Source organism: Sorex fumeus, unplaced genomic scaffold (assembly GCF_029834395.1).
Source record: "Sorex fumeus unplaced genomic scaffold, SorFum_2.1 ptg000034l, whole genome shotgun sequence".
Classification (NCBI taxonomy): Eukaryota; Metazoa; Chordata; class Mammalia; order Eulipotyphla; family Soricidae; genus Sorex; species Sorex fumeus.
The window spans coordinates 4719097-4744059 of NW_026606091.1; the positions used below are offsets into that span (position 1 = coordinate 4719097).

The 24963-nt window shown below is 38.9% G+C and overlaps 1 protein-coding gene across 1 annotated transcript in view; it reads right to left on the bottom strand.

Moving 5' to 3' along the window:
* The window catches only part of ZDHHC21 (zinc finger DHHC-type palmitoyltransferase 21), a 61640-nt gene that overhangs the window by 17652 nt on the left and 19025 nt on the right, over positions 1-24963 (bottom strand). The window contains exons 5-6 of the mRNA XM_056117068.1: positions 18893-19004; positions 13476-13614 (exon numbers count right to left, since the gene is read on the bottom strand). Coding sequence (XP_055973043.1) covers positions 13476-13614; positions 18893-19004 — 251 coding nt within the window. The remainder of the gene's footprint in view (positions 1-13475; positions 13615-18892; positions 19005-24963) is intronic.

Below are 24963 nucleotides of genomic sequence, written 5' to 3' on the forward strand. Positions count from 1 at the left end.
ATACTGGGACCCTGGTTTGTGAGAATGGTGGAACTGCAGAGCAGAAGGGGAAGAATTATCTTCTAAATACAGAGCACTAAATCAACTGGACATCCATCTGTGAAAAGCTGAAACTCTGACTCCCACACTCCATAAAAATAATAAAAACCAATTCCAGGTAGGCATGAGAAAGAAGAAACTTCTAATATCTGGAGGACAATATAGGAGAATTCTACTGATGACTTGGGAATAGAAAAAGACTTCTTAAATTGAAACCAAAATGGGAAAGACTAATAAGTTGGAGTATATTAAAATTAAAAACTGCTGTCCATCAAAAAAATACCACAAAGAGTGCAAAATGGCCAGCCACAGAAGATATTTACATCACATACAATAATAAAAAATGACTCAAACATAAAACATTTTACAATTACTCCACTCCCCCCCCTGCAAAAAAAAAAAAAGTAGGAAAAATTTTTGAAAGAGAGACAGTGGAGCACATGTTTCGCTTGCTGGAGACCCTGGTGTTGGAGACACAAGGAACAAACGGCACATGTGAGATCACGAGAACATGGAGAGGAAGGATAATAGATCGTTCAGCCGTGAAGCTCCAAACAAGGCACCAATCTTAACTTATGGGAGCAAAAATGTGCAGTAAAATCTGGGGGAGCAATCCCTGGTCGGTCCTCTGTGACCAATGAGAAAAAAATCGAGCTCATTTCATGCTCACTAAAATAACTTTATCAAAACCATGCCATTAGCTCCCAGTGCATAGTTACCACGGCAAACGATGAATATGGCAAAATATGGCTAAAGCCTCACTCAGACCCCAGGTAGCTGGTAGGAGAAAGGCAGAGAACAGGAAAGGCAGGAAGTCTGAAACTATGAAAAGAAGTGAAACAAAGAGAACTTTGGTATTCTCCTTGGACTCTGACTCCCTGCTGTTTTTGCTATTTTCTCTTGTCCACACTTCATTCAGCTGATACTTGTTTCCTTCACTTGCCTCTTCTAAGGTTTAAATAAATGTTTGCCTTAACTATTTCATGTTGTCATTGAAATTTTTCTTATGGAGACGCAAGAATCTGGGACTAAGGGGATGTACATGCTGGTGTCCTGGTCCACTTCCATGTGGACCCAGGAACAAATGCAAGGAGCAAATTTCAGAACCACTGAGGGAGGGAAGGAAGGAAGGGAGGAAGAGAAAAAGAGGAAACGGGAGATGGTGAAAGGGAGGGAGGGAGGAAGGAAGGAAGGAAGGAAGGAAGGAAGGAAGGAAGGAAGGAAGGAAGGAAGGAAGGAAGGAAAAAAGGAGGGAAGGAGGGAAGGAGGGAAGGAGGGAGGAAGGGTACAATACCACAGTCATTAGAACAATGCAAATAAAAACAGAGTGATATACTGTTCATCCCCATACAAAGAATACTTTTAAGAAAACTTCAGAAAGTATTAATGAAGCATGTACTTCACTAATAGGAAACTAAGTAAGATCACTTTGGAAAGCTGTTTAACAGAATCTAATGAAACATACAGTTAACCTTTTACGACTTCCACTTCTGTACACATCCAAGTAAAACAGATAATTTTGGACAGCTAAAGACATGAAAAACTTGATATATGGCAGTATTACTTATGGCATTCCAAAACTGAAAACAAGATAAATGTTCAAGAGCAGAATAGTTTTTCATTAAATGAAATATTATGACCAAGAGCCATGAGGATATTCAATAAAAAACTACAAAGATACACTGCAACAAAAAAAAAAAGTATAAAAGTTGTGCAAACCATGCCAGAATTCACTGAACTTAATGTTTATTTTTATGTAGCTGGGGCTGGAGCGATAGCACAGCGGGTAGGGCGTTTGCCTTACAAGCGGCCAACATGGCCGACCCGAGTTGGATTCCTCCGCCCCTCTCGGAGAGCCCGGCAAGCTACCGAGAGTATTCGATATGCCAGACACAGTAACAACAAAGTCTCCAATGGAGACGTTACTGGGCCCGCTCGAGCAAATCGACGATCAACGGGAGGGCCTTTACCTTTACCTTTACCTTTATGTAGCTTTATTTTGAGGGCCACACCTGGCTGTGCTCAGGCTTACTCCTGGCTGAGCTCAGTGGCAGTCCTCAGGGGCCAAATGGGGTGCCGATAAAGGACCAAGGATCAAGCCTGTGTGTCAGAGGCATATAAGACAAATGCCCTGCTGGCTGTATTATATCTCTGGCCTCTTAATTGTTGATTTGTGAGCTCTTCTGCAAGTAGTCCATTTTGTTTTTGTTCTGGGCCACACCCAGTGGTGCTCAGGGCTTACTCCTGGCTCTGCGCTCAGGATTAATCACTCCTATCAATATATGGGACCATATAGGGTGTCAGGGATCAAACCCAGGTCAGTCACGAGAAGGCAAGCACCTTACTTGTTCATAATACCAATCTGACTTTTTTTGATGTTTTAAAGTATATGTCTCAAGACAGCTGTCTATGCATTATTTATCTAGCATTTATCTGGCTCTTTGTACTGAAAAAGTTCTTGTTCTTATTAGGGTACTGGTTCCATACAAACTCTTTTCTCAAAGACTCAATGGTAGTAGGAGTTGCTTATAAAAATTTCTTCTAAGGGGCTGGAACTGGAGCAATAGTAGAGCAGGTAAGGTTTTGCACTGCATGCAGTCAACTGGTATTCAACTGGTGTTTGACCCAAATGGTGCCCTAAGCACTGCCAGGAGCAATCCCTTAGCACAGAGCCAGGAGTAAGTCCTGAGCACAGCCAGGTGTGGCCCTAAACCAATAAGCACACACACACACACACACACACACATATGTATATATACATATATATGTATATAAAACGCATATACATGTGTGTATGTGTGCATATAATCTGGGTGATTTTAGCTGTGTTGCCTCACTGAAGACACCAAGAAGTAGTAGCATTTACACTAGAGCCTCTAGAAACAGTATCCTCTAAAGGGGAATAGACAGAGCATCTGTAGCCAAAAATTTGATACTGTTGTACTATAGTAGTAGCACTGTCCTCCCCTTGTTCACAGATTTGCTTGAGCGGGCACCAGAAATGTCTCCATTGTGAGACTTGTTACTATTTTTGGCATATCAAATACGCCAGGAGGAGCCGTGCAGACGGGATACTCTCGGCAGCTTGCCGGGCTCTCCAAAAGGAACGGAGGAATTGAACCCGGGTAAGCCACGTGCAAGGCAAACGCCCTACCTGCTGAGCTATGGCTGCACCCACTGTTGTACTCTAGGGAATGAAACTTGTGATGGACTTTAGAGTAAAGACAGATTTCGATGTAATTTCATTGTCGAGTAGAGGTTGAGATTGACCAGGTGGAAAACTGAAGGAAGCTCTTGCTGGAGATGAACAAAACCTTAAGGCAGTAATTGGAATAACTGGTTTTAAGGTCACATCTGTTCTAAAATATAAAGATTATTAGCTATTTTGTTTAACTTCTCTTGCTCCAAATTTTAAAAAAGCTTACAACAATTTAATCCATTATTTGGTGACCACGATAAATGACCTTATAGATATTTAAAAGAGAAGGTTACTAAGTGAAGCCTAAAATACCTTTTTAAGTAACGATAAATAAGAGAAGTACTCAGCATACTGTACAATTGATTCTATAAAAAGCTACCTGAAACAAAGTATTCTATTCTTTGTTAGTCAAAACACTAGGACAATAATTCTGTGCATAGTTATATCCAACACCAAATCCCTAGCAACACTATTAGACATGAGCCAATTGGAATAATAAGAATGTCTCTTACTAGCTGAGGAGGTGGTCAGACTGCCAAACATTATTTATTCTTTTCTAAATACTGAAAGCATTTGTCCTTGACAGAAATTCTCTCCCTTCTTTTTCTGCTTCTGCCACCCTCCCGTAAATGCAGTTAGTATGTTTATGCCCCCTTCACATAATTGTTTTAAAATAAATTAGGAAATATCTGAATATGGTTCATCTAAAACAAATGTAAAGAAATTGGTTTGTCACAAATGGGTAGTTGCATAATCTTCTTTATTGAGAGCCACAAATTATTTATTCAAAAAAGAAAACCTCTTATTTTCTCATGTAGATGTAGCGTCTACAATATCTGATTACCAGCAGTTATGTATTTTAAAAATAATTTAACCTACTATAGCACTGTAGTACTATAAAAATGTAAGATGCATTTGGACAACTTTATACTAGACAGACTACAAAAAATGAAATGCCTTAATGAAAAATAAAAACAATTCAAGGATGTATTTACCATCAGAGATTTGCACACTTTCTCTGAAGAGCAGATTTTGTGATATGCATATATTTCTAAACTAATTTTTAAGATAAGTAATATTACTACACTGTTATAAAATTTCCCCTGAGAAAAACGCAAGAAGAGTTTGGTATTATACAACGAGTATAAATTAGAAACAGAGAGAAATGGGCACAAATCACACTCTTAACCAGCAAATCTATGATTAGAGAATTTTAGACCCTTGCTGAAACTCAGCTACCTTATCTCAAAAATTTGAATTATATCCGTCCAGAATATATTAAATGATTGGCATTCTCAACTAAACAAAGGCTTTCAAGTTCAGAATATTATCAAATAAAAATCATAAAATATATGACTAATGAAATATGCATGATTAACAAAGAAACGACTCTGAATATGATAATATAGGATCTTTCGCATCTAATTAAGATTTTGAAAGCCTTAAAAGAATTAAAGCAAGATATTAGTCACAGAGGGGATTAAAATTAAATTCAATATTATGTTGGCATGATAAATAAAAATAATTGTGGCATAAATGTCCAACATGAAAAACTTACCAAAGTATATTAATGTCTACAATCTACAGACTTCGGATCCTCTAATTTTAAGAAAAGTTTTACTTATCCCAATTAAGTAAACTATTATTCAAGTTGCTGTTATTTTTCGAAATATGCATTTCATTTTAATATTGGGAATATGGGGATTTTAAGTGATTATATTCCTAGATGATAACAATAATAATTCATTTTAGGTTTATAGCTATCTTTAGCATAAGACGTAGAAGATCAGTTTTAAACTCTAAAATTAAAACCCTAAATTTGGGCAATCATTGATCATAACCTTCTACTCTTTTTAGTACACATCCCTCCCTTATTAGATGATATATTAAAATATTCCCTCAAATAGTTAAAAAACATACGAAACATTAAGTCTTTGTCAGATGAATATTTTGAAAGTAAAGATTAAGTAGAAATCTAAAACCCAGACTTAATCTTAAAAAGCAATGGGCAATTGCAAAACAATGAAAACAATATAGCTCAGAGAGACCTCCCCTGAAAAAAGAAAGCTAGGAAAAGAGCCACAGAATAAAAATCAGAATCCCCAAACAGTTTCTAAATAGTCGGCTTTCTCTCAACTCTCCTTTGCCCAAGTGCATAACCATTATGCAGCAGTTTTCTACTGAATAACAGGTTAAGTGTCTTTATAACAAAGTTTAAAGGGCAATCCATTTTTTTTTAATAAATATAAACACTATCACTTTAAAAACAAAAAGCTTAAGCAAATGTTGTTAACACTTTGTTTTCCACTCTGAGAACAAGCAGCCCAGCTTCAGCATTTAAAGAATGGCTAGGAAAGAGATACTATGCTGCCATCTACCTATCTGACAGGGTATAAAGAAAAATTCAAGCTAACGCTTTTACTTGGGTCTGGCAGAGAGACTGAATATAGAGAGAGAGCAAATCTAAGGGATAACTGAATTATATTGTCCCATAGAAACATGAACAATTATCATATATATATATAATCCCCAAAGATAATTAGAGACCTTTAGAGGTACTACATATTTTTTTTAAAGTAAGTATAAAAAGTAAGTCGCTAAAGTGATAGCCCAGTGGGTAGTGCGTTTGCCTTGCCAACCTGACCGATCCGGGTTCAATTCCTCTGCCCCTTTCGGAGAGCCCTGCAAGCTACCAAGAGTATCTCGCCCACACAGCAAAGCCTGGCAAACTACCTATGATGTATTCAATATGCCAAAGACAGTAACCACAAGTGTCACAACGGAGACATTACTGGGCCTGCTTAAGCAAATCAATGTACAACGGGAGGACAGTGACAGTGACAGTGAAGTATAATAAGCTGAATAAGTTCTAACATGCCCTGGCTAGCATAATACATAATCAAGAGTTGGGTATAGCGGGTAGGGTGTTCGCCTTACAAGCGGCCAACATGGCCGACCCGAGTTCGATTCCTCCGCCCCTCTCGGAGAGCCCGGCAAGCTACCGAGAGTATTCGATATGCCAGACACAGTAACAACAAAGTCTCCAATGGAGACGTTACTGGGCCCGCTCGAGCAAATCGACGATCTACGGGAGGGCAAGGAAAGACTTATGAAACACAGCGACAGGATTATTTTTGTTTCTTTGGGGGTGACATCGAGCAGTGCAGTCCTTAGGAGACCATATTGGGTCCTGGGGATCAAACCTGGAACACTCCATGCAAGGCAACTGCCCTACCTGGCCCCAAGGAACAGGATTATTTTTAAAACTTTCCACTGTAAATATTTTTTTTTGCCAAAGGTAATAATAATGACTTTTGTACTGATATACTAGCAAGTTTTTTATCCATGTAGAAAAACATTACAATAAATGTCATCATCAAAAGAACTGCTATGAACCACCACACCCAAAAGGAGAGAGAGAACAAAAGGGAATGCCCTGCCACAGAGGCAGGGTGGGGTGGGGGGGTGGGGGGTGGGAGGAATACTGGGACCCGTGGTGGTGGAAAATGGGCACTGGTGGAGGGATGGGTATTTGATCATTGTATAATTGAAACCCAAGCACAAAAATTTGTAAGTCTACAACTGTACCTCATGGTGTCTCACTAATAAAAATTTTTAAAAAAGAACTGCTATGGTATGGGGTCCAAGAGACAGTACAGTGGGTAAATCACCTACCTTGCATGCCACTGAACTGGGGGTAAATCACTGACACCACATGTGGTACCTAAGCACCGCCAGGAGAGACCCCTGAGCAGAGAGGCAGTTGAGCCCTTCCCCAGTATAAAACTACTAGAGTAGAAACAATGTTCTATTATGGAACCTTAGAAATATTTACAATATAGTATATTAGCGTGTTGGAACAGATGTGACCTTAGAACCAATTATTCCTGAAGGCTTTGTTCTCCAGCAAGACTTCTTTCACTTCTCCATCTGGTCAATTTCAGCCTCTACTCAGACAGTGAAATTCCATCACAATCTGCCTTTGCTCTAAGCCCATCACAAGTCTCATTTCCTACAATACAACAATTATCTCGCCTTTCAGCTACAGGTGCTCTGCCCGCTCCACTCCAGGGGTACCATTTCCAGAGCCTGTAGAGAGGGCTGCCTTCTGGCTCCTATGGTGTGGCAGTGTTGCCACATAAACTCACACACTAGACTCACATATGCCAAGATTTTTTTAACCAACTCCTACTGCCATTGAAGCTATAAGGAAAGAGTGTGTAGGGACCAGTACCCCAAAGAGAACACGAATAAGAAACAGATAAAATCTGATTAACTGGTAAACAAATCACTCACTAGAAAAACTGGAAGGTAACCAAACTCGTCAGGGATTAAAGGGCCAAAATTTCAGAAAGTAAGAAATGCACAAAGGTGAGTTCTGCACTCTGCACTGCTTTTTACCTTGCCGATTCATAGGTAGTACCATAAAAAAGGTCAAGGAAAGCTGAGGCTGTCCATTTCTGGAGTCCCAGTGGGGAGAGTTTTCATTTCTATTTCAAGTTTCTTACTTATAATTGGCTTGTTCAGGTTTGCTACTTCCCCTGATTCAACCATAATGGCTGTAGATGGCTAAGAATTCATCTTTTTTCTCCAGTTCAGCATTAGAGCTGTTCAGAGTAAGGATCTCATGATCGTTTCTTTTGGAAGTGTCTATTGTCATTTCCCTCCTTTCAACTGTGATGTGATTTAGCTGGATTTTCATTTGTTCTTCACAAGTCTAGCTAAGGGCTTGGCGATCTTGTTTATTCTTCTGGTTTCAGTGACCCTTTGTACTGTTTTCTTGAAAATCACAAATGTTTAAGACACAATCAAAAGTTCAAACAGGCCAAACAATAAGGTTCACCTCTTACAAAAGACCACTTTCAAGACTATGAGAGGAGATTGTTTTATCCACTGCAATAGAAACCAAGAGGAAGAGTCTAAAATAAATAGATTTAAATCACTGTCACTGTCCTCCCGTTGTTCAGTGATTTTGCTCGAGCGGGCCCAGTAACATTGTGAGACTTGTTCTGCGTTTGACATATTGAATACATCAAGGGTAGCTTGCCAGGCTTTGCCGTGCAGGCAAATACTCTCGGTGTCTTGCCGGGCTCTCCGAGAGGGGAAGAGGAATCCAATTCAGGTTGGCCGTGTCGGACACATGCAAGGCAAATGCCCTACACGCTATGCTATCGCTCCAGCCCAGATTTAAATAAATGGATTTAAATAGTGGAATATGGGGCCAGAGAGAAAGTACAGAGGTTCAGGTATTTGCCTTGCATGCTGCTAATATAAGACACCCCCACCAACACTTCCAGAAGGGAATAAAGTATTTAGAACAGCCCTTGAGTAGCACATATGGAACAACCCCACTCTCCAGCCCCCACAGAAAACTGAGGCCATAGAGTCAGTACAGGGGTTTAGGCACGCCTGTATTACAATTGGCCTCCTAGTTCAATACTGGCTCAAGACATGCACCTCTAAGGCTCAATCCTGAAACAGAGACAGGAATTCCCCTGAACACGTCCAAACACTAGGGAAGGGGGTGAAGTGGGCGAGGAGCACAGGGCACCCCACAGACGAATGTGATCCAAGCAAGAAATAAAGGCACCACTATGTAACAGATAAGTGATTTTAAAAGAATGTAAAGAAGATCACTGTGGTCAGATATATTATTAACAATTTTTCAGAAATTTTTCAAAAAATGAAGGGATCACAAGAAAAATCATTCTATGAGGTCAAAGTAGCCATATTGCCCCAAACAATTAATAAATCAATACAATCTCTATTAAAATTGTATTAGCATTCTTTGAGGCTAGAAAACATCATTAAAGTGTCTACAGATCATGAAATATCTTAAATAATCAAATTAATCTTTGGGGAAAAAAGGAAATGATCACACTAACAGGCACAAAATATACTACATATAGTAAACAAACCTGCATCACATTGAAGAAGAAAACAAAATAAGACAAACAGATCAACAGAACAGACTGGAGAGCACAGAAATAATTTCACACATAAATATAGACAGTAAATTTTAGACAATGTAATCAAGAGGATACAACAGAGAAAAGCACTCCCTTCAACATATGTTGCTGGGAAAACTATACAGCAACAAGCAAAAGAATGAAACTAGACAATTATACACGAAAATAAACACAAAATAGGGCTAAAAATTTTTATCGGGAGGGACCTGAAAGCATGACATATATAAAATAAAACACACAATATATTCCATGACAACTGCCTCAGTAATATCTTTGAGGACTTGATTCCAACACTAAAGAAACAAAAGCAAAAAGCTTTTTAAATGTGACTGTATCAAACAAACAATAAAACCCTGCTACACAGCAAAAAAAAAAAAAAACTTCAATAAAAGTGAAGAGTCATTCCACTGAATCTGAGAAAATATTAGTATGTCATACATATGAAAGGAGTTAAGAACAAAGACATATAGAGCACTCAGAAAGCTCAACAACAGCAACAAAAAATAACCCCCAGAATCAAAAGAAATAGAAACTTCTCTGCAGACAACATCCAGATGGCCAACAGGCACATAAAATAAAAAGTTTATCATCACTTATTAACAGAGAAACATGAATAAAATCACAAAGAGCTACAACCTTAAATCTATGAGAATAACTGATACCAAAAAGACCTGAAACTATAGCGTGTCGACAGGTGCAGAGACAAGGGAAACATGCTGTTGGCTCTATGGAAAACAATATGGAGGTGCCTCAAAATAACAGAAATATATCTGCCATATCTGCCATGTGACTTCACAAATTCATTCTTCACTATCAATCCCAAGAATATAAGAATAATGTTTTTGAAGTACGTGTGTGTGTAGGCATGGGGCTGAAAGCTTAATGCCTAGCACAACCCCATAAGCTGAACGTGCCACAACGAAACTTATTGTAATCGTCAGCAAACCACAACTAACTGTGCAAGCATGGGCACCAAATTTTAGTATGTGATTCCTGGTAAGCTCTGAAACCAAAATGTGTACAAGCATCATAGGGCATGCGATGCCCACTCTCCCCACAAAACACTACAAATAAATGCATGAATATTGCAATCAAGTGAGTAATCCCTAGTCACTGTAAGAACAACAGAGGGGTGCTAATGGGGATGTGGGTGATGAAAAAGATGCACTTTGTTCTTTGCACCAATATACACAATAGCCAAGTCATGGAAACAACCAAAGTGTCCCAAAACAGATGACTGGAATGAAAAAAAAATACAACAGAATATTGCACAGTTTGACCACAGACCATGATCAATCAAGTGGGATTTATTCCAGGAATGCAAAGATGGTTTGATATCTACAAAATCAAAGTGATATGTCACATTAACAAAATGGATGAAAGAAAATAATGATTATCTCAGTAGATGGCTGGAAAAAAATCATTTGACAAAATTCATTCATTCATGATAAAAGTTCTTAATAACCTGAGTACAGAGGAAGCATACCTCAACATAATAAAGGGCCTGTAAGACAAGCCCCCAGAAATATTGTATTATATACAACAGTGAAAAGTTTTCCCTTTAATACCAGCAATAAGACAAGGATATCTGTTTATGCTACTACTTATTCAACACAGACTTGACAGTCCTGGTCAGAGCAATTACATAAGAAAAGGAAATAAAAGGCATACATATCAGGAAGAAGTGAAACTGTTGGGACTGGAGTGATAGCATAGCAGGTAGGGTGCTTGCCTTGCATGCAGCCAACCCGGTTTGATTCCCAGCATCCCATATGGTCCCCCAAGCACTGCCAGGAGTAATTCCTGAGTGAAGAGCCAGGAGTAACCCCTGTGCATCAAGGGTGTGACCCCCCCCAAAAAGAAGTGAAACTGTCTCTTGTAGATGATATAGTATATATAGAAAATCATAAAGACTGCACAGCAAGAAATTGTTAGAATAAGATTATGTGAAACTGGAAGGAAAAAAATCAATATACAAAAATCAGTTGCATGTCAATGTAATTTCAATGAACTAAACAAAAGAGAAAATTTTTTAGAACATTTATAACTGCATCAAAAACAATGAGATATCCAGGAATATATCTGGCCAACAACATTAAAAATCTATACACTAGGGCTAGAGCGATATCACAGCGGGTAGGGCGCTTGCCTTGCACACGGCCGACCCGGGTTCGATTCCCAGCATCTCATATGGTCCCGAGTCCTGCCAGGAGTAATTCCTAAGTGCAGAGCCAGGAATAATACCTGTGCATTGCCGGGTGTGACCCAAAAAAAAATGTATACACTAAAAATCCTGACAATAGAAACCAGAAACAAATGAATGGAAATATTTCTAAAACACTATTACTAATAGACACTAAAGTGTCAGTGTAAAGATGTCAAAATGCCTTTAAGTTTTTATTTTTTTTAAATACACCTAATTTTAATTGCTCAATTGTTAATTAGCACACTCACCACAAAACCCCACTAATACATACAGAGCCAAGCAACGAATTGTATAAAATAATGTATAAAATTGTATAAAATAATGTATAAAATAATGTATAAAAATGTATAAAATAATTGTATAAAATAATGAAGTATTCAAAAAAATCTAAACATAGAGAACTTTAAAAATCTAAGTAACTAAATAGAACCTTAAAATTTTCCTCACTTTCTCCTCTATTTCAAAATTTAACTGTATGTATTATCACTGAATTTATTTTTAGTAAAAGGATTTACACAGTAACAACAGTTCTAAAATATCCCCCAAACTTCTCTATAAGTCACTCTATACTTTTTCTGACCTCTTTTCCAATAATGCTTTCTCACATTTACTCTTGTGATTGTTCATGCTCTCCTTCCATCCCTCTCTCATATACACACTCACATACAAAAAGTGTTTTAAAAATACAATTCAAACCCAAAGATAACACATGATCAGGATCCTATACCAAAGCTACACAGAAATTATACAAACAAGGTCAGAAACACACACACACACACACACACACACACACACACGCATGCGCGCACATGTGCGCATGCACGCACACACGAGCACACAGGTGCAGGAGATATCAAGTTCATTTCTAAAGCTAAAACCAGTTGAATAATCATTTCCTCGATTTGTGAACTCAGTAACTTTAACCTCAGAAAATAACCTGTTTCCTCCTCTATGAATGTATTAGGGGAGAGGGAATGAAGTGGAGGATAATCATATCTATCTTAGATGATTGCTGTGAGCACAAAAGAAAGAGTTAGAACAAGACACCCATAGCACAGTGTTGACAGCCAGATTCCAAAATTCCTGATAATATAATTGTCACCACTACCACTACTTGTCACCATTTTGAGCAAGTTTTATTAATATCTAATGTAGCTCCACAATAAAGAAGAAAAGTGGGGCCTGGAAGAACACTCAAAGGGTGGGATGCAGCATCACTGAGTCTGGATTGCTACTCCAAGCACTAAACTGCCAAACCCCCAATGCTACACTGAGTCTGGGTGGAAGTAGCCCTTGGTCCCATCCTTTACCAAGCACCACTTGAGAAGTCACCCAAAAATAAATGGGAAATCTATGTCACAAATTATAAACATATATGTGTGTGTATCTATACACATATATAAAAAATTTTCAATCTTCCTGAAAATCCCTCTCAGAGAGCCGGGCAAGCTACCAAGAGTACCTCTCCCGCACAGCAAAGTCCGGCAAGGTACCCATGACTATGCCAAACACAGTAACAACAAGTCTCACAATGGGGACATTACTGGACCTGCTCGAGCAAATCGATGAATAACGGGAGGACAGTGCAGTGCTACAGTGCATCCTGAAAATGCATCTGGTCATTATTTTTGAAATCAAAGGAGGGGGAATTTATTTGTTCTGAAGTACTTTTTTTTTTGAGTACTTTTTTTGAGTACTCTCCATTTGAGAACCATTCCTGAAAATACATAGTAAATAGACACGTTTCCCTTTTCCAACATGGCAGATGTTTAGATGTTTTTAAAACAAAATATACATATTGCACTATGTATATAAAACACTGTTTTTCAAAGGTTATGTAATACTCCTATATAATCATAGTGGATTTGATTAAAAGAAAATGTCAACGAGAGATTTCTTTCTTAATACCAAGATATTCTTTCACCAGTGTGGGAGGTTTATTTTTTTGTTTTGTTTTGTTTTGTTTTCAATATTATGCCCTTAAAGGAATCAATGTATGTTAATTAACTGTAATAATTGTGCTACAGCTGCTCTAACATTAGTGGATATAAACATTTCTTACCAAGTTACGCTTTTTCAGTGGAAGAAAGTAGTAATAATGGCAGAAAGAAAACATCAGTGCATAACAAGTAAGAAGTTCAGTGTAGAAACACAACTGCAGAAAAAGCCAATGATTATCTTCACCAACACAATTGTTAATCCTAAAGAAAAGAATAAAAAAGAAACAATATTTTAAGCTGTAGGAAGACTGTAATTTGGGAATTGGTAAACTAAAAACAATTTCATAGATGCTTAATTTCATGAAATTCTGCTAAAGCTATTCAAATAAAGAATACGTAGGAAAAGATAAACATAAATTCTCCCTCACATTTGTAAAGGACTTTTTTCTATTTGACTAAGAAAGCCAGTGTAGATGATCCCCCTCCAACTAACAGTAACTGACAATGTGAGGGAGGAAGTGTCAGCCTCCCTGTTTCACTGATAGGGAAACAGAAGCAAAGGAGTGGGATCACTTTGCCAGAGTATGTACAGTGAGAAAACACAATATCCCAGACAATAAAATCCTCTCCTGTGTATAACGACTACAACATTCTAGTCATGAAGAGCAATAATCTGAATGATTCAGTGAAATCACATAAATGTGCCCCTCTGACATAACTGCTAAGTATCCACTATTTTTTTTTTTTTTGCTTTTGGGATCACATCTGGCAATGCTCAGGGATTACTCCTGGCTCTGCACTCAGGAATCACTCCTGGCAGTGCTCAGAGGATCATATGGGATGTGGGGGATCTACCCGAGGTTGGCTGTGTGCAAGGCAAATGTCCGATCTACTGAAATATCGCTCCGGCCCTCTACTAGTTTTCTGACTTAAAACTTATCCTTAGATATAGAACGTAAAGGTACATCGACATGATTTACAAATCCTTTAGAGACAGCCAGGAAGACGGTAAAGAAGATAAGATGTGGCGCATCTGCTGCCATGTGCTGCCTGCGTTCATGTGGTCAAGCCATGAGGTGCCTGAGCACCTGTGTCGCCCGCATCTCCCCTCTTGAGATGTGGACTTTCATGCTTTCCTATCTAATGCTGGAGTGTGTGAAGGGGCTCTCTCCACCCTTGGAGAAGACCATGCTCTCTCTTGAGCGTGTTACTCTTTCTCTTTCTCACTCGCTCCTCCTTCACACCTTCAAAAACCCTCCAAATAAAATCTGTTTTACTTCATAAAAAAAAAAAGAAGAAGAAGAAGATAAGATCGTTGCCTTGCACATGCCTGAAGCTAATTTGAATCCCTCTGTGTATGGTGCCCTGAGCACCAGCAGGAGAAATTCCTGAGCATGGAGGAACCATGGGTAAGCCCTGGCCACCATCAATATGATCCAAACAACAGATCCTCCTTCTGCAAACAAACAAATTCTTGGAGCTACACTAAAACAATGGAGAATCCTAGCTAGGGAAGAAAGGATTAATGTTATAATTTCAAAATTTTCAGGGTTAATGCAAGCTGAATATTTTCTTCTTCCAAATCTATTCACACAAGCTTAAAACACTTTACAATACAGCAGAAACTCCTACTTCAAATTTCTAATTTCTTTGCATAAGGTTTGCATTTTAAAATGTTGTCAGTTTTTGTAGTTATTGGGGGGGATTGTTTGTTTTTGTTTTTGGCTTTTTGGGTCACACCTGGTGATACACAGGGGTTACTCCTGGCTTTGCACTCAGCAGGAATTACTCCTGGCGGTGCTCAGGGGATCATATGAGATGCCGGGAATCGAACCCACGTCAGCCGTGTGTAAGGCAAACATCCTACCCGCTGTACTACTGCTCCAGCCCCAGTTGTGTTTGTTTTGGAGTTACTCTTGGCTCTGCACTCAGGAAACGATTCTTGGTAGTGCTTGGGGAACCATATGGGATGCCGGGGATCAAACCCGGGTTGGCCACACCCTACGAGTGTGTACATCAGTGTGACAGCACAGTGGGTCAGCAAGGCAAGCACCCTACCCACTGCACCAACTCTCGTCAGTTTTATTAGTATATTGTCATTATTATTTTAAAGTTATAACAACTTTTTGGAAAGTATAATAAAGAACTGAACTGAAAAAAATTTAAAGGTATGTCTTAGGCTTAAGAAAGAGCTCGTGTGTTTTAAACTACAATTTTTCCTGTGCTTTATTATTTACAATCAGGGTTTTCAAAGAAGTATGCTTATGTATGAGTTCAGAAATAAACTTCAAAAGATGCTGCTGGAAAAAATGGGCATCCTAATCCCATCCTTCCTGCTCCTAAAACTTGATTTTAAGAAAACTTGTCATAATCATGGATAATCATGGAATTTTCACCCCCACCCCCATCTCCAATTTAGAAAAAAAACCCATATATTTATGTATATATATATATATATATATACATACATACATACATAGCACAGCAGGTAGAGCATTTGCCTTGCATGCAATGACCCGAGTTCAATTCCTCCGTGCCTCTCGGAGAGCCTGGCAAGCTACCGAGAGCATCCCACCCACATGGTAGAGCCTGGCAAGCTCCCTGTGCCGCATCTGATATGCCAAACACAGTAACAAGTCTCACAATGGAGACGTTACTCGTGCTCACGTGAGCAAATCAATGAACAATGGGACGACAGTGCTAAGGTGCTCTCTCTCTCTCTCTCTCTATATATATATATATATATGTACATGTATATGCATATATACATGTACATATATATACATATATATTTATGTTTTGTTTTGTTTTTAGAAAAGGCAAAAAGGAAAAAGGGCAGGAAACTTCTCATTATACAAGAGGGGCTCACCGAAACAGGGTTCCTCCTGGCATTCCTAATCAGAGGGCGTTAAGGAAAATAAACCTATTTAATTTAGATGTAAGACATTTTCGCCTAACAAACTATTTAGCATCAGAAACACAGAATCTCTGACAGTGATGTTAGGCAGTTAAGATATGATTCGTGAGTCTATCAGAAATTCTCTGCTGGCAGTTTACATTGTACATCTCTTCACTCTCAGAATCTCTCTGCCGTACTCTATTAGAAAGTGCTCTTTTAGGGAGTGACCATGCTAATTCCCAAATCAATTAAGCCTCCTAGCCTATCCTCTTTGAGTATACTCCAACCCTACCTACTTTCCCTCGTGCTTCCACCATCATTCTAAGAAACCAATGAAATCTATGGAAGCAAGAGGCCAAGAAACAAAGGAATCACCCCAATGTAAAATTTATGTTAAAATATATAGGTACCAACTTAGTCTTTAGTCCTTAAAAATAATATTAATGATCTCTAAAATACTAAGCATTTCCTAGTTGACTACTTATATATATTTTTGTTTTTTTAAAAGGAAAAAGGGCAGGAAGCTTCTTTATTCTTAGATTAGTAGATTACCGCATTAGTTTCAAAGGAACTACTGATCTTCAACAATAGTGAAAACATATATTTTTATTATTTTAATTTATTTTCCACTTCAAACACTGTGGTTTACAAAGCTGCTCATGATGATTAGTTACAGGCATTTCAATATTCCAACACCAATCCCACAACCACTGTCACCTTCCCTCCACCATTGACTCCATTTTCCCAACCACCCCTCAAGCCTGCCCTATGGGAGGCCCACAATAACTTATTTATATTACTAAAGAGAACATATATTTTTAATAAAAAAATTACTGTAGGGCAAGGGAGATGGCACAAATGACTGGAATGCATGGTTTGCACACAGGATCCCTCGATTTGCTCCCCAGCATGGCATGGTCCAAGCCACCAAAAGTGACGCTTGACGCTTCATAAAAACAAAAATATTACTCATAAGAACATAAAAAATTTGGGTTTTCGGTGTGATCACCACTTACCTAAATACAACTTTCACCTAACTATTTAAAAAAAATTGTACTTGAGCATGGGTCAGGGAGATGGCTCAACTAGCTAAATAAAGGCTTTGTATGATGTAGGACTGGGTTTGAGCCCCCCCCACTACAGTCCCCCAAGCACCCTTAGGAGTGACCCCTCCAATCACATATATATATATATATATAGTGATTAGGAACAGCCCCCAAGCATCACCAGATGTAACCCCGCCCCCCAAAACCCCCACAAGAGTACTTTCTACTTCTATTGCAACTATAAGCAGATCTTTGATATTTAGAATAATCACTTATGAACCAAACTGTTTAAATTCAAGGTACAATTTTAAAACATCAACTATAGGTGTACATGATACTATTCTGTTAATAGAATTAGACATATCAAAAATGATATATAGTAACAAAGTGATACTATCCAAAATGTTAATTCCAGAAACTACATTCTATTCAAAAAGTCCTCTTATAATAAAAGCTAAATTTCCACTAAGTTTGCCAATATTAACTTGTGCTATCAAAATGTTACCAAAAATAAGGAAAACTCTACATTGATTAACAGTCTAAGGCAAAGCTAAACTCTACCCTTGAGTCAACTTTAGAAAAATGCAACTATGAATTTACAAAGTCCATTGTGTAATTAACTTTGTATATATGCATGCATGTGTGTACAAACATAAATATATGTATGTAGATATTTATAAAGTGCCACATTATACCAGTTTAAATATTTATACAGCAATCCCATGCTAGGAAAACAGAATTAAATACAATATCTTGTTCACAGATTTTTGTGACAGCTTTGAAATGAGATACAATGCAGAGTTTTCACAGCATTTGTTTTCAGAATTCTATTTTTCAACTGAATGTTTTCTTTAAATATTACAAGAGAGCCCCCTATTGACAAAAAAAGTTGGCAATTCAGTAGAACCGTCTAACTACACCAATGACACACCCGACATAAATGTAAGGGTTATTCCTATTGTTAACACAAATACTAAGAGGTTCTAAGCAGGAGAAAGATATCAGGGTATGTGGGTTATCTTTCTGTGTTAATTTTTATTTAAGTGACTAAAAACAGAAACACATCCCAAGCAACATATGTAGTTTATTACAAGTAGGAACTTTAATTTTTAATTGCTTTTTAAGTGTCAGATACTGCACTATCTTATATACATTGTCTTATTTAGTATGCCCACTTTAGAATTCTTATACACTTATGAACATTTTTTTTTGTTTTGTATGCACACATGTTTCAGAAAAGATTATGATAACTCATGAAAAATTACTTCGGGGGGCCAGAGCAATAATACGGCGGGTAGGGCATTTGCCTTGCATGTGGCCGACCTGGGTTCAATTCCTGGCATCCCATATGATCCCTAAAACCGCCAGGAATAACTCCTGAGTGTAGAGCCAGGAGTAACCCCTGAGCATCGCTGGGCGTGACCCAAAAAAGCAAAAAAAAAATTATTGTTTAAAATGTTAGTTGGGGAATAAATAGAACCGTATGACCAAATAAAGGTACCTTTAGTAGTCACTTATTAACCAGTATAGAATAACTTTTGATTGAAACTTAAGTAATCAGCTCCATTTTTTACAATTTTCTTAAATTTCTTACCATGGACAGTGATGATCCATTCTCCTAACACAGTGGCCACAGCGGCTGCAGTGATGGGAACGCTTTGGTCTCATCAAATTACACTTGTTACATAATTCCCAGAACTCCCTTTCTAAAAAAAGAAATCAAAATTCATTAGTGAAGGCAAATAAGTATGCTGAAATTTAGCAACTTTAAAATATCAGATAGGCAGGGACAGAGAGACAGTACAGTGGGCAGGGTTGCTTGCCTTGAAGTGGGAGAGCCAGGTTTGACCCCTGGCATCCCATATGGTGCCCCAAACCTCCAGGGATCACCGAGCACAAAGCCAGAAATAAGACCAGAGCACTGACTATGGCCCCAAAACCAAGAATTTAAAAAAATATATTGTATAGGAAATGTTTGATATCTAAGCAATGCTGCTGCTTCTCAATCTCCAGCATAAATGTGTTTGCCAAAAATGGTGTTGCCCTTGCCTATGGATGTTTTATTTTGTAATTTTAAACTTTGCAATTTCTCATTTTAAACTTTGCAAAAACAAGACACTATTGATAATGGACGGAACACAAGCCAAAGGACAAAACACAACATATTTGGGGATGGGACATACTGCTAAAATGTTAAGTAAAATTTTATGACAAAACCATAAATTATTTTGTTAAAAACAAATTAAATGATAAGTTTCTATAATTTTACTACCCAAACATTTTTATTCCTTTTTTGGATCACACCCAGCGATACTCAGGGGTTACTCCTGGCTATGCACTCAGTGCTTGGTGACCATATGGGATGCCAGGGATTGAACCCGGATCAGCTGCACATAAGGCAAATGCCCTACCCGCTGTACTATTGCTCTGGCCCCTACCCAATCATATTTAAAGAATGTGTGCGCCCTGAAGAATAGGGGCAGGGCACTTTCCTTGCATGCAGCCAACCCGGGTTTGATCCCTGGTACCCCTTATGATAGATAACCTGAGCCCCACCAGAAATGCAAAGCCAAGAGTAAGCCCTAAGAACCACTGGGAATGGCATTCCCCATCCCCATTATTTTAAACAACAAAAAGAGAACAATATTGAGACATGATTTCATAAATTAGTAAGTTAAAATAAATCCTATAGACTTGTAAGTAAATAGAGATGGAACTCCTCATGCCCCAAAAGTTATTTGGATGGGGGTTCACACCTGGCAGAGCTCAGGAAAAATGAAATGCCAATGATCAAACTTGGGGCTCCCCGCATGCAAAGCGTTCACTTCAGCTCTTTGAGACCTCTCCCATGGTCCCAAATTTTCTATCTTAGTAGCAGTCAATCAATTGGGAGTATGTGTAAGATAAGATTGGAGAAAGATACCAAATGGGTTTAAAGGTATCAGAATAGTCTCAGAAATGACGATTACAAGAATTTGCGAGGAGGTGAAAGAAACCTGGCAATGCTCAGGAGTTATTCCTGGCCTCTGAGCTCAGGGATCATTCTAACAGGTTCAGGGGACCATATGGGATGGCAGGAATTGACTCTGAGTCAGCAGCATGCAAGGCAAGTGTCCTACCACTCCCAATAAGAATCTTTTTAAAATTTTTTTTATTTTTATTTTTATTAGTGAGGCTCTGGTTTCTCTTCAGATCGTATACATCTTTCGCCTTTTATCAATAAGAATCTTTAATGAAAACAAATGAGTGTTTAAAAAAAAAAAAACTAAGGGGTATGGTGCCGCCAGCAGGTCAATCTGTACCTGTGAGGTGAGTGCATCAGCAGCCTGATGGCACATTCAGACTTCCAGATACCGCAAAATTGCTGCTGTGCCTTTGGCCAGACCCCAAAAACTTGGGTCAAAGTTTACCAAGAAAGTAAACGGCCAAAAGTTAGGTATGTGGGAGAAACACCCACAAACCACCTCTGGCTTAAATAATTGGAGGCATGGCCTCTCTGGTTCCTGATTGAACTGCTTAATTGCCATGATCCCAGAGACTCAGAAGCAAATCTCGGAACCAAAAGGCTTTTGGCAGAAATGCATCCTGTTCCTGCAGTAGGTTACTGGTGCTGGGCCACTCCAGGTGGGAATAGGTTTTGTGCCTTGGCCTGTCCACCCTGGCCGCCTGGTGACGACCATCCTCCAGAGACCACTGAAAAGTCAGGTTTGGGCCTGCAGTGACGAGATACATGGGGCCTCACCACATGGGGGTGGAGCCGACTCTTTCTCCCCATCCCAACAAGACCCCGAGTCACCACCTATAAATGGCCTCTCTGGCTCCTGATCAAGCTGATTAATGGCCATGATATAGGAGACTCAGAAACAAATCTTGAAACCCAGCGGCTTTTGGCAGAAATGCATCTGAACTGCATACAAGGTGGCCGCCAGCTCAGAGCTTATTGGAAAGTCAGGTATGAGCCGGCAGTGACAGGGCAATCGCAGTCTCATGGGAAGGGAGACGGTACTGGCTTGTCCTTCACGCCCTACCGAGGTCACGAGTTGCCCCCCCACAAGCGGCTCTCTGGCATGGCCATGGCTCCAGAGGCAAAAGGACTTAATCCAGAACCCGGCATCTTGCAGCAGAAAAGTGAATGGACCATGAGTTAAACTACGGCGCCATGCCTCCCTGGGAGGGAAAGGGCGCTGCTCCCTTCCACCTTTTTCCCCCTGGCAACAAGGTGGCCGCCACCTCAGAGCTTATTGGAAAGCCAGGTATGAACCGGTGGTGAGGGGGCAACTGCAGTCTCATGGGAAGGGGGACGGTACCGGCTCATCCTTCACACCCTACCGAGGTCACAAGTGGCCCCCCACAAGTGGCTCTCTGGCACGGCCATGGCTCCAGAGGAAAAAGGACTTAGTCCAGAGCCCAGCAGCTTGCAGAAAAAAAGTGAATAGACCATGTGTTAAACTAGGACACCATGCCTCCCCGGGAGGGAAAGGGTGTTGCTCCCTTCCGCCTTTTCCCCCCTGGCAGCAAGGTGGCAACCGCCTCAGAGCTTACTGGAAAGCCAAGTATGAGCTGGCAGTGACAGGGCAAGTACAGTCTCATGGAAGGGGGGGAGGTACCAGCTCATCTTTCACACCCTACCGAGGTCACAAGTTGCCCCCCACGAGCGGCTCTCCAGCACGGCTATAACACCAGACACACCGAAACCAATCTCATAATTATCTGGCTCTTTGCAGAAATTCAAAACCGTGACCATGTGACATTATATGATTCTCATTACCAGCTATAAAAAACAAAATATTTCACAATGCCTTTTCAGCAATTCTGATTGTTTGGGGGGGCGGATTCTAAACAATAATGGTGCATCTTTTGTCGAAATAATGAATGTAATCAATGTAGAGAAGAGTTAAGTAGAAACCAACTGCCTCACAGGCATTTGGAGGGGTGGGAGGGGGGGGTATACTGGGGTTCTTGGTGGTGAAAAATGAGTACTGGTGAAGGGAGAGGTGTTTGATCATTGTATGACCGAGACTTAAACCTGGAAGCTTTGTTACTTTTCCCACAGTGATGCAATAAATAAATATAAAAAGAAAAAATAAATAAAATTTTAAAAAATTAAGGTGGAGTTCATGCCCAATTTAATCAGCTAATCAGTGGCTGAATAAATAGCAGTACTCCTACAAAAAAAAAAAAAAAAGAAAAAACTGTCTGACCACCAAGGAGCCATATCTTCTAGCCCATGTTAAAAGAAAATACAATTTAGTTCTGTGGTTAAAAAAAGTTTTCAGAAATAAGCGAAAAGCTTTTTGTTTCCACTATAGATTATTCTAAATAAATCCACTGAAACTACCTTGGTAGAATGGAAGAGACACCTACCAAAATTTTTCTCTTACTATCTTTTTAATTTAAAACTTTCATTTTAATTAGTTTATTTTCTTTGTATTACTGGAGATTGAATTCAGGGCCTCATCCATGCAAGAGCTCCAACACTACAGTATAACCCAACCCTAAAACTTCATTTTAAAATAAAATTCTCTTTCATTTCTAACTTACTCTTTTCATTTAAATGAAAAAAATCATATGAAAGAGTAGCAATATTAAAGCTTATCGTAAATACAGTTATGCAAGTCTTGACATAAGAGAAATGAAAACTCATTTAATACAAAACACAACACAATGTCAAATGCATGTAAGTTTTCTTTCCACATCCCAGATGTGAAAAGTTAGATGTGTCCACATCCCCAGGTCAAAAAAAAATTGAATTTACAGTCAATCCTGTGTTACTTAATAAAGGGACTACTTCCAGGAACTGTACCATTAGGCAATTTCTTCATTGTGTGCATGTCATCAAACTGAAGTTATTCTCCAAACAGTACTTCTCCATTTCTTTGGCACAGCAATTCAGAAGACTAACTTAGAAGAAGAAGGAATTAGGTCGTCCATGACTCCTTATTGCTCCTGTAGTACCCTTGCTGTGTGCACAGTGTTATGCTTGAAGGCTTCTGTATTCTCACAGTGCCAGATAACAAAGGGTTTTAATTTGTAGCCTGAAACACTGTCTCCAGGCAAGGCTGTTATCCTGTGCTTAATGCCTGGAGAGCTGGCATTAACATAGCCACCTCACCGAGTAAAGTCTTTGTGGGCATCCCTTGCCAGAAGAGAAAGGTTCCATCCACAATGAGGATTTGCTTGCTAAGTACTTCTCCACAAAGAGCTATCCAGAGTTTCCAAGTATTTTACATTAGCACTCACAAATATACCATTCATTTTCACATTATGCAATAAATCATAACCGATAAATTTGTAAAACCCAGAACTAGCAGTAAAATAAACACTGTCATCAGGTTCAGCCTTTTCCTTCGATTATCACAAACTTTCTCTTTTGATCATAATTGTTACGGTGCTTAAAGACATTCTCTCTGATCTGAAATCTATGTCATTGAAAGTTTCGCTACATCTCTATAAGCTGTTCTCAAATTATTGTTAAGTCTTGCTGCTTTCAACAAAGTAAACTGTTTAACAGGCTCTGTCATTTGGTCCTTTATTTCTTCAAGATCACAATTATGGTGGATGGGACACGCTTGACTGGCCAGAAATATCACCCCTGATTTTCCACCTCCTACAGTCTTTGATCACCTTTGATTTCACTTCCAGGTCAGTCAGGTGACCTCTTACTAGCAACGTTGAGGGTATTATATATGCTTAGGGGGCACCAATGAAAAAAACACAACCCAAAATTAAATGAAGGGCAAGAGACAACGATGACATCAAGAGGCAGTGAATGAGAGGTAGACAGGGCTGCTGCTGCAGCTACAGAAACACTGACTGTAGGCCACCCACACCCGGGGGGAGAGTACAGCGACTCCAAGCACTGCTGAGACTATTGTCACATCTCTGGCCCACGCTGACTCAAACATTATCACCAGGCACAAGACTGCGTTGCAAAGAGCAGTCAGGAAGCAATTCTCCTTGGTGAGTCAATTTTCATTAGCAGACAACATGAAAAAAAAAATCCACTACATTATGTTCTTAAACAAGAGACTTAAAATATAAATATATTCTATTCATTTTAGGCCATTTTAGAGAAATCAGCAGATAATTTCCTAGAGAATCAATGACTTTATTTCATACCTAGAATGCAGCATCTTCAGAGAAAAGATTTTTTTCTATCATCAGAGAAAGCCTCTAATTTTATAGTCTGTACTAGCGACTGGTACAGCAAATTTAGTCCACCACCTGTGTTTTTATATGCCCTGTGAGCTAGGAATGGTTTTTATAATTTATAAAAATTTATATGATTGGGGAAAAACAGTAAAAATAATTATCATAATCATAGTCATCATTTTATTTGTGGCATATAAAAATCTCAGTATTCAAATTTTAGTGTTTATAAAGTTTTGTTTGAAGGCAACTGTGCCCATTCATTTAAAGCCATTATTGATAACTGCTCTTGTCTTACAATGGCAGAGTTGAGGGGTTTTAACGGAGACACTATAACCAAAAATATGGTTCATAAAACTGAAAATATTTACCATCTGGCCCATTTAACAATCAAGAGTTTGCTGATGACTTGTCTGAATCATAAATTTATTTAAATTATCAGCAAGATGCTGATATTCAGCAAGATGCCCTGGCAACCTTCATGACTAAAGAGTGTGAGAGTCAATCCTTCAGTTG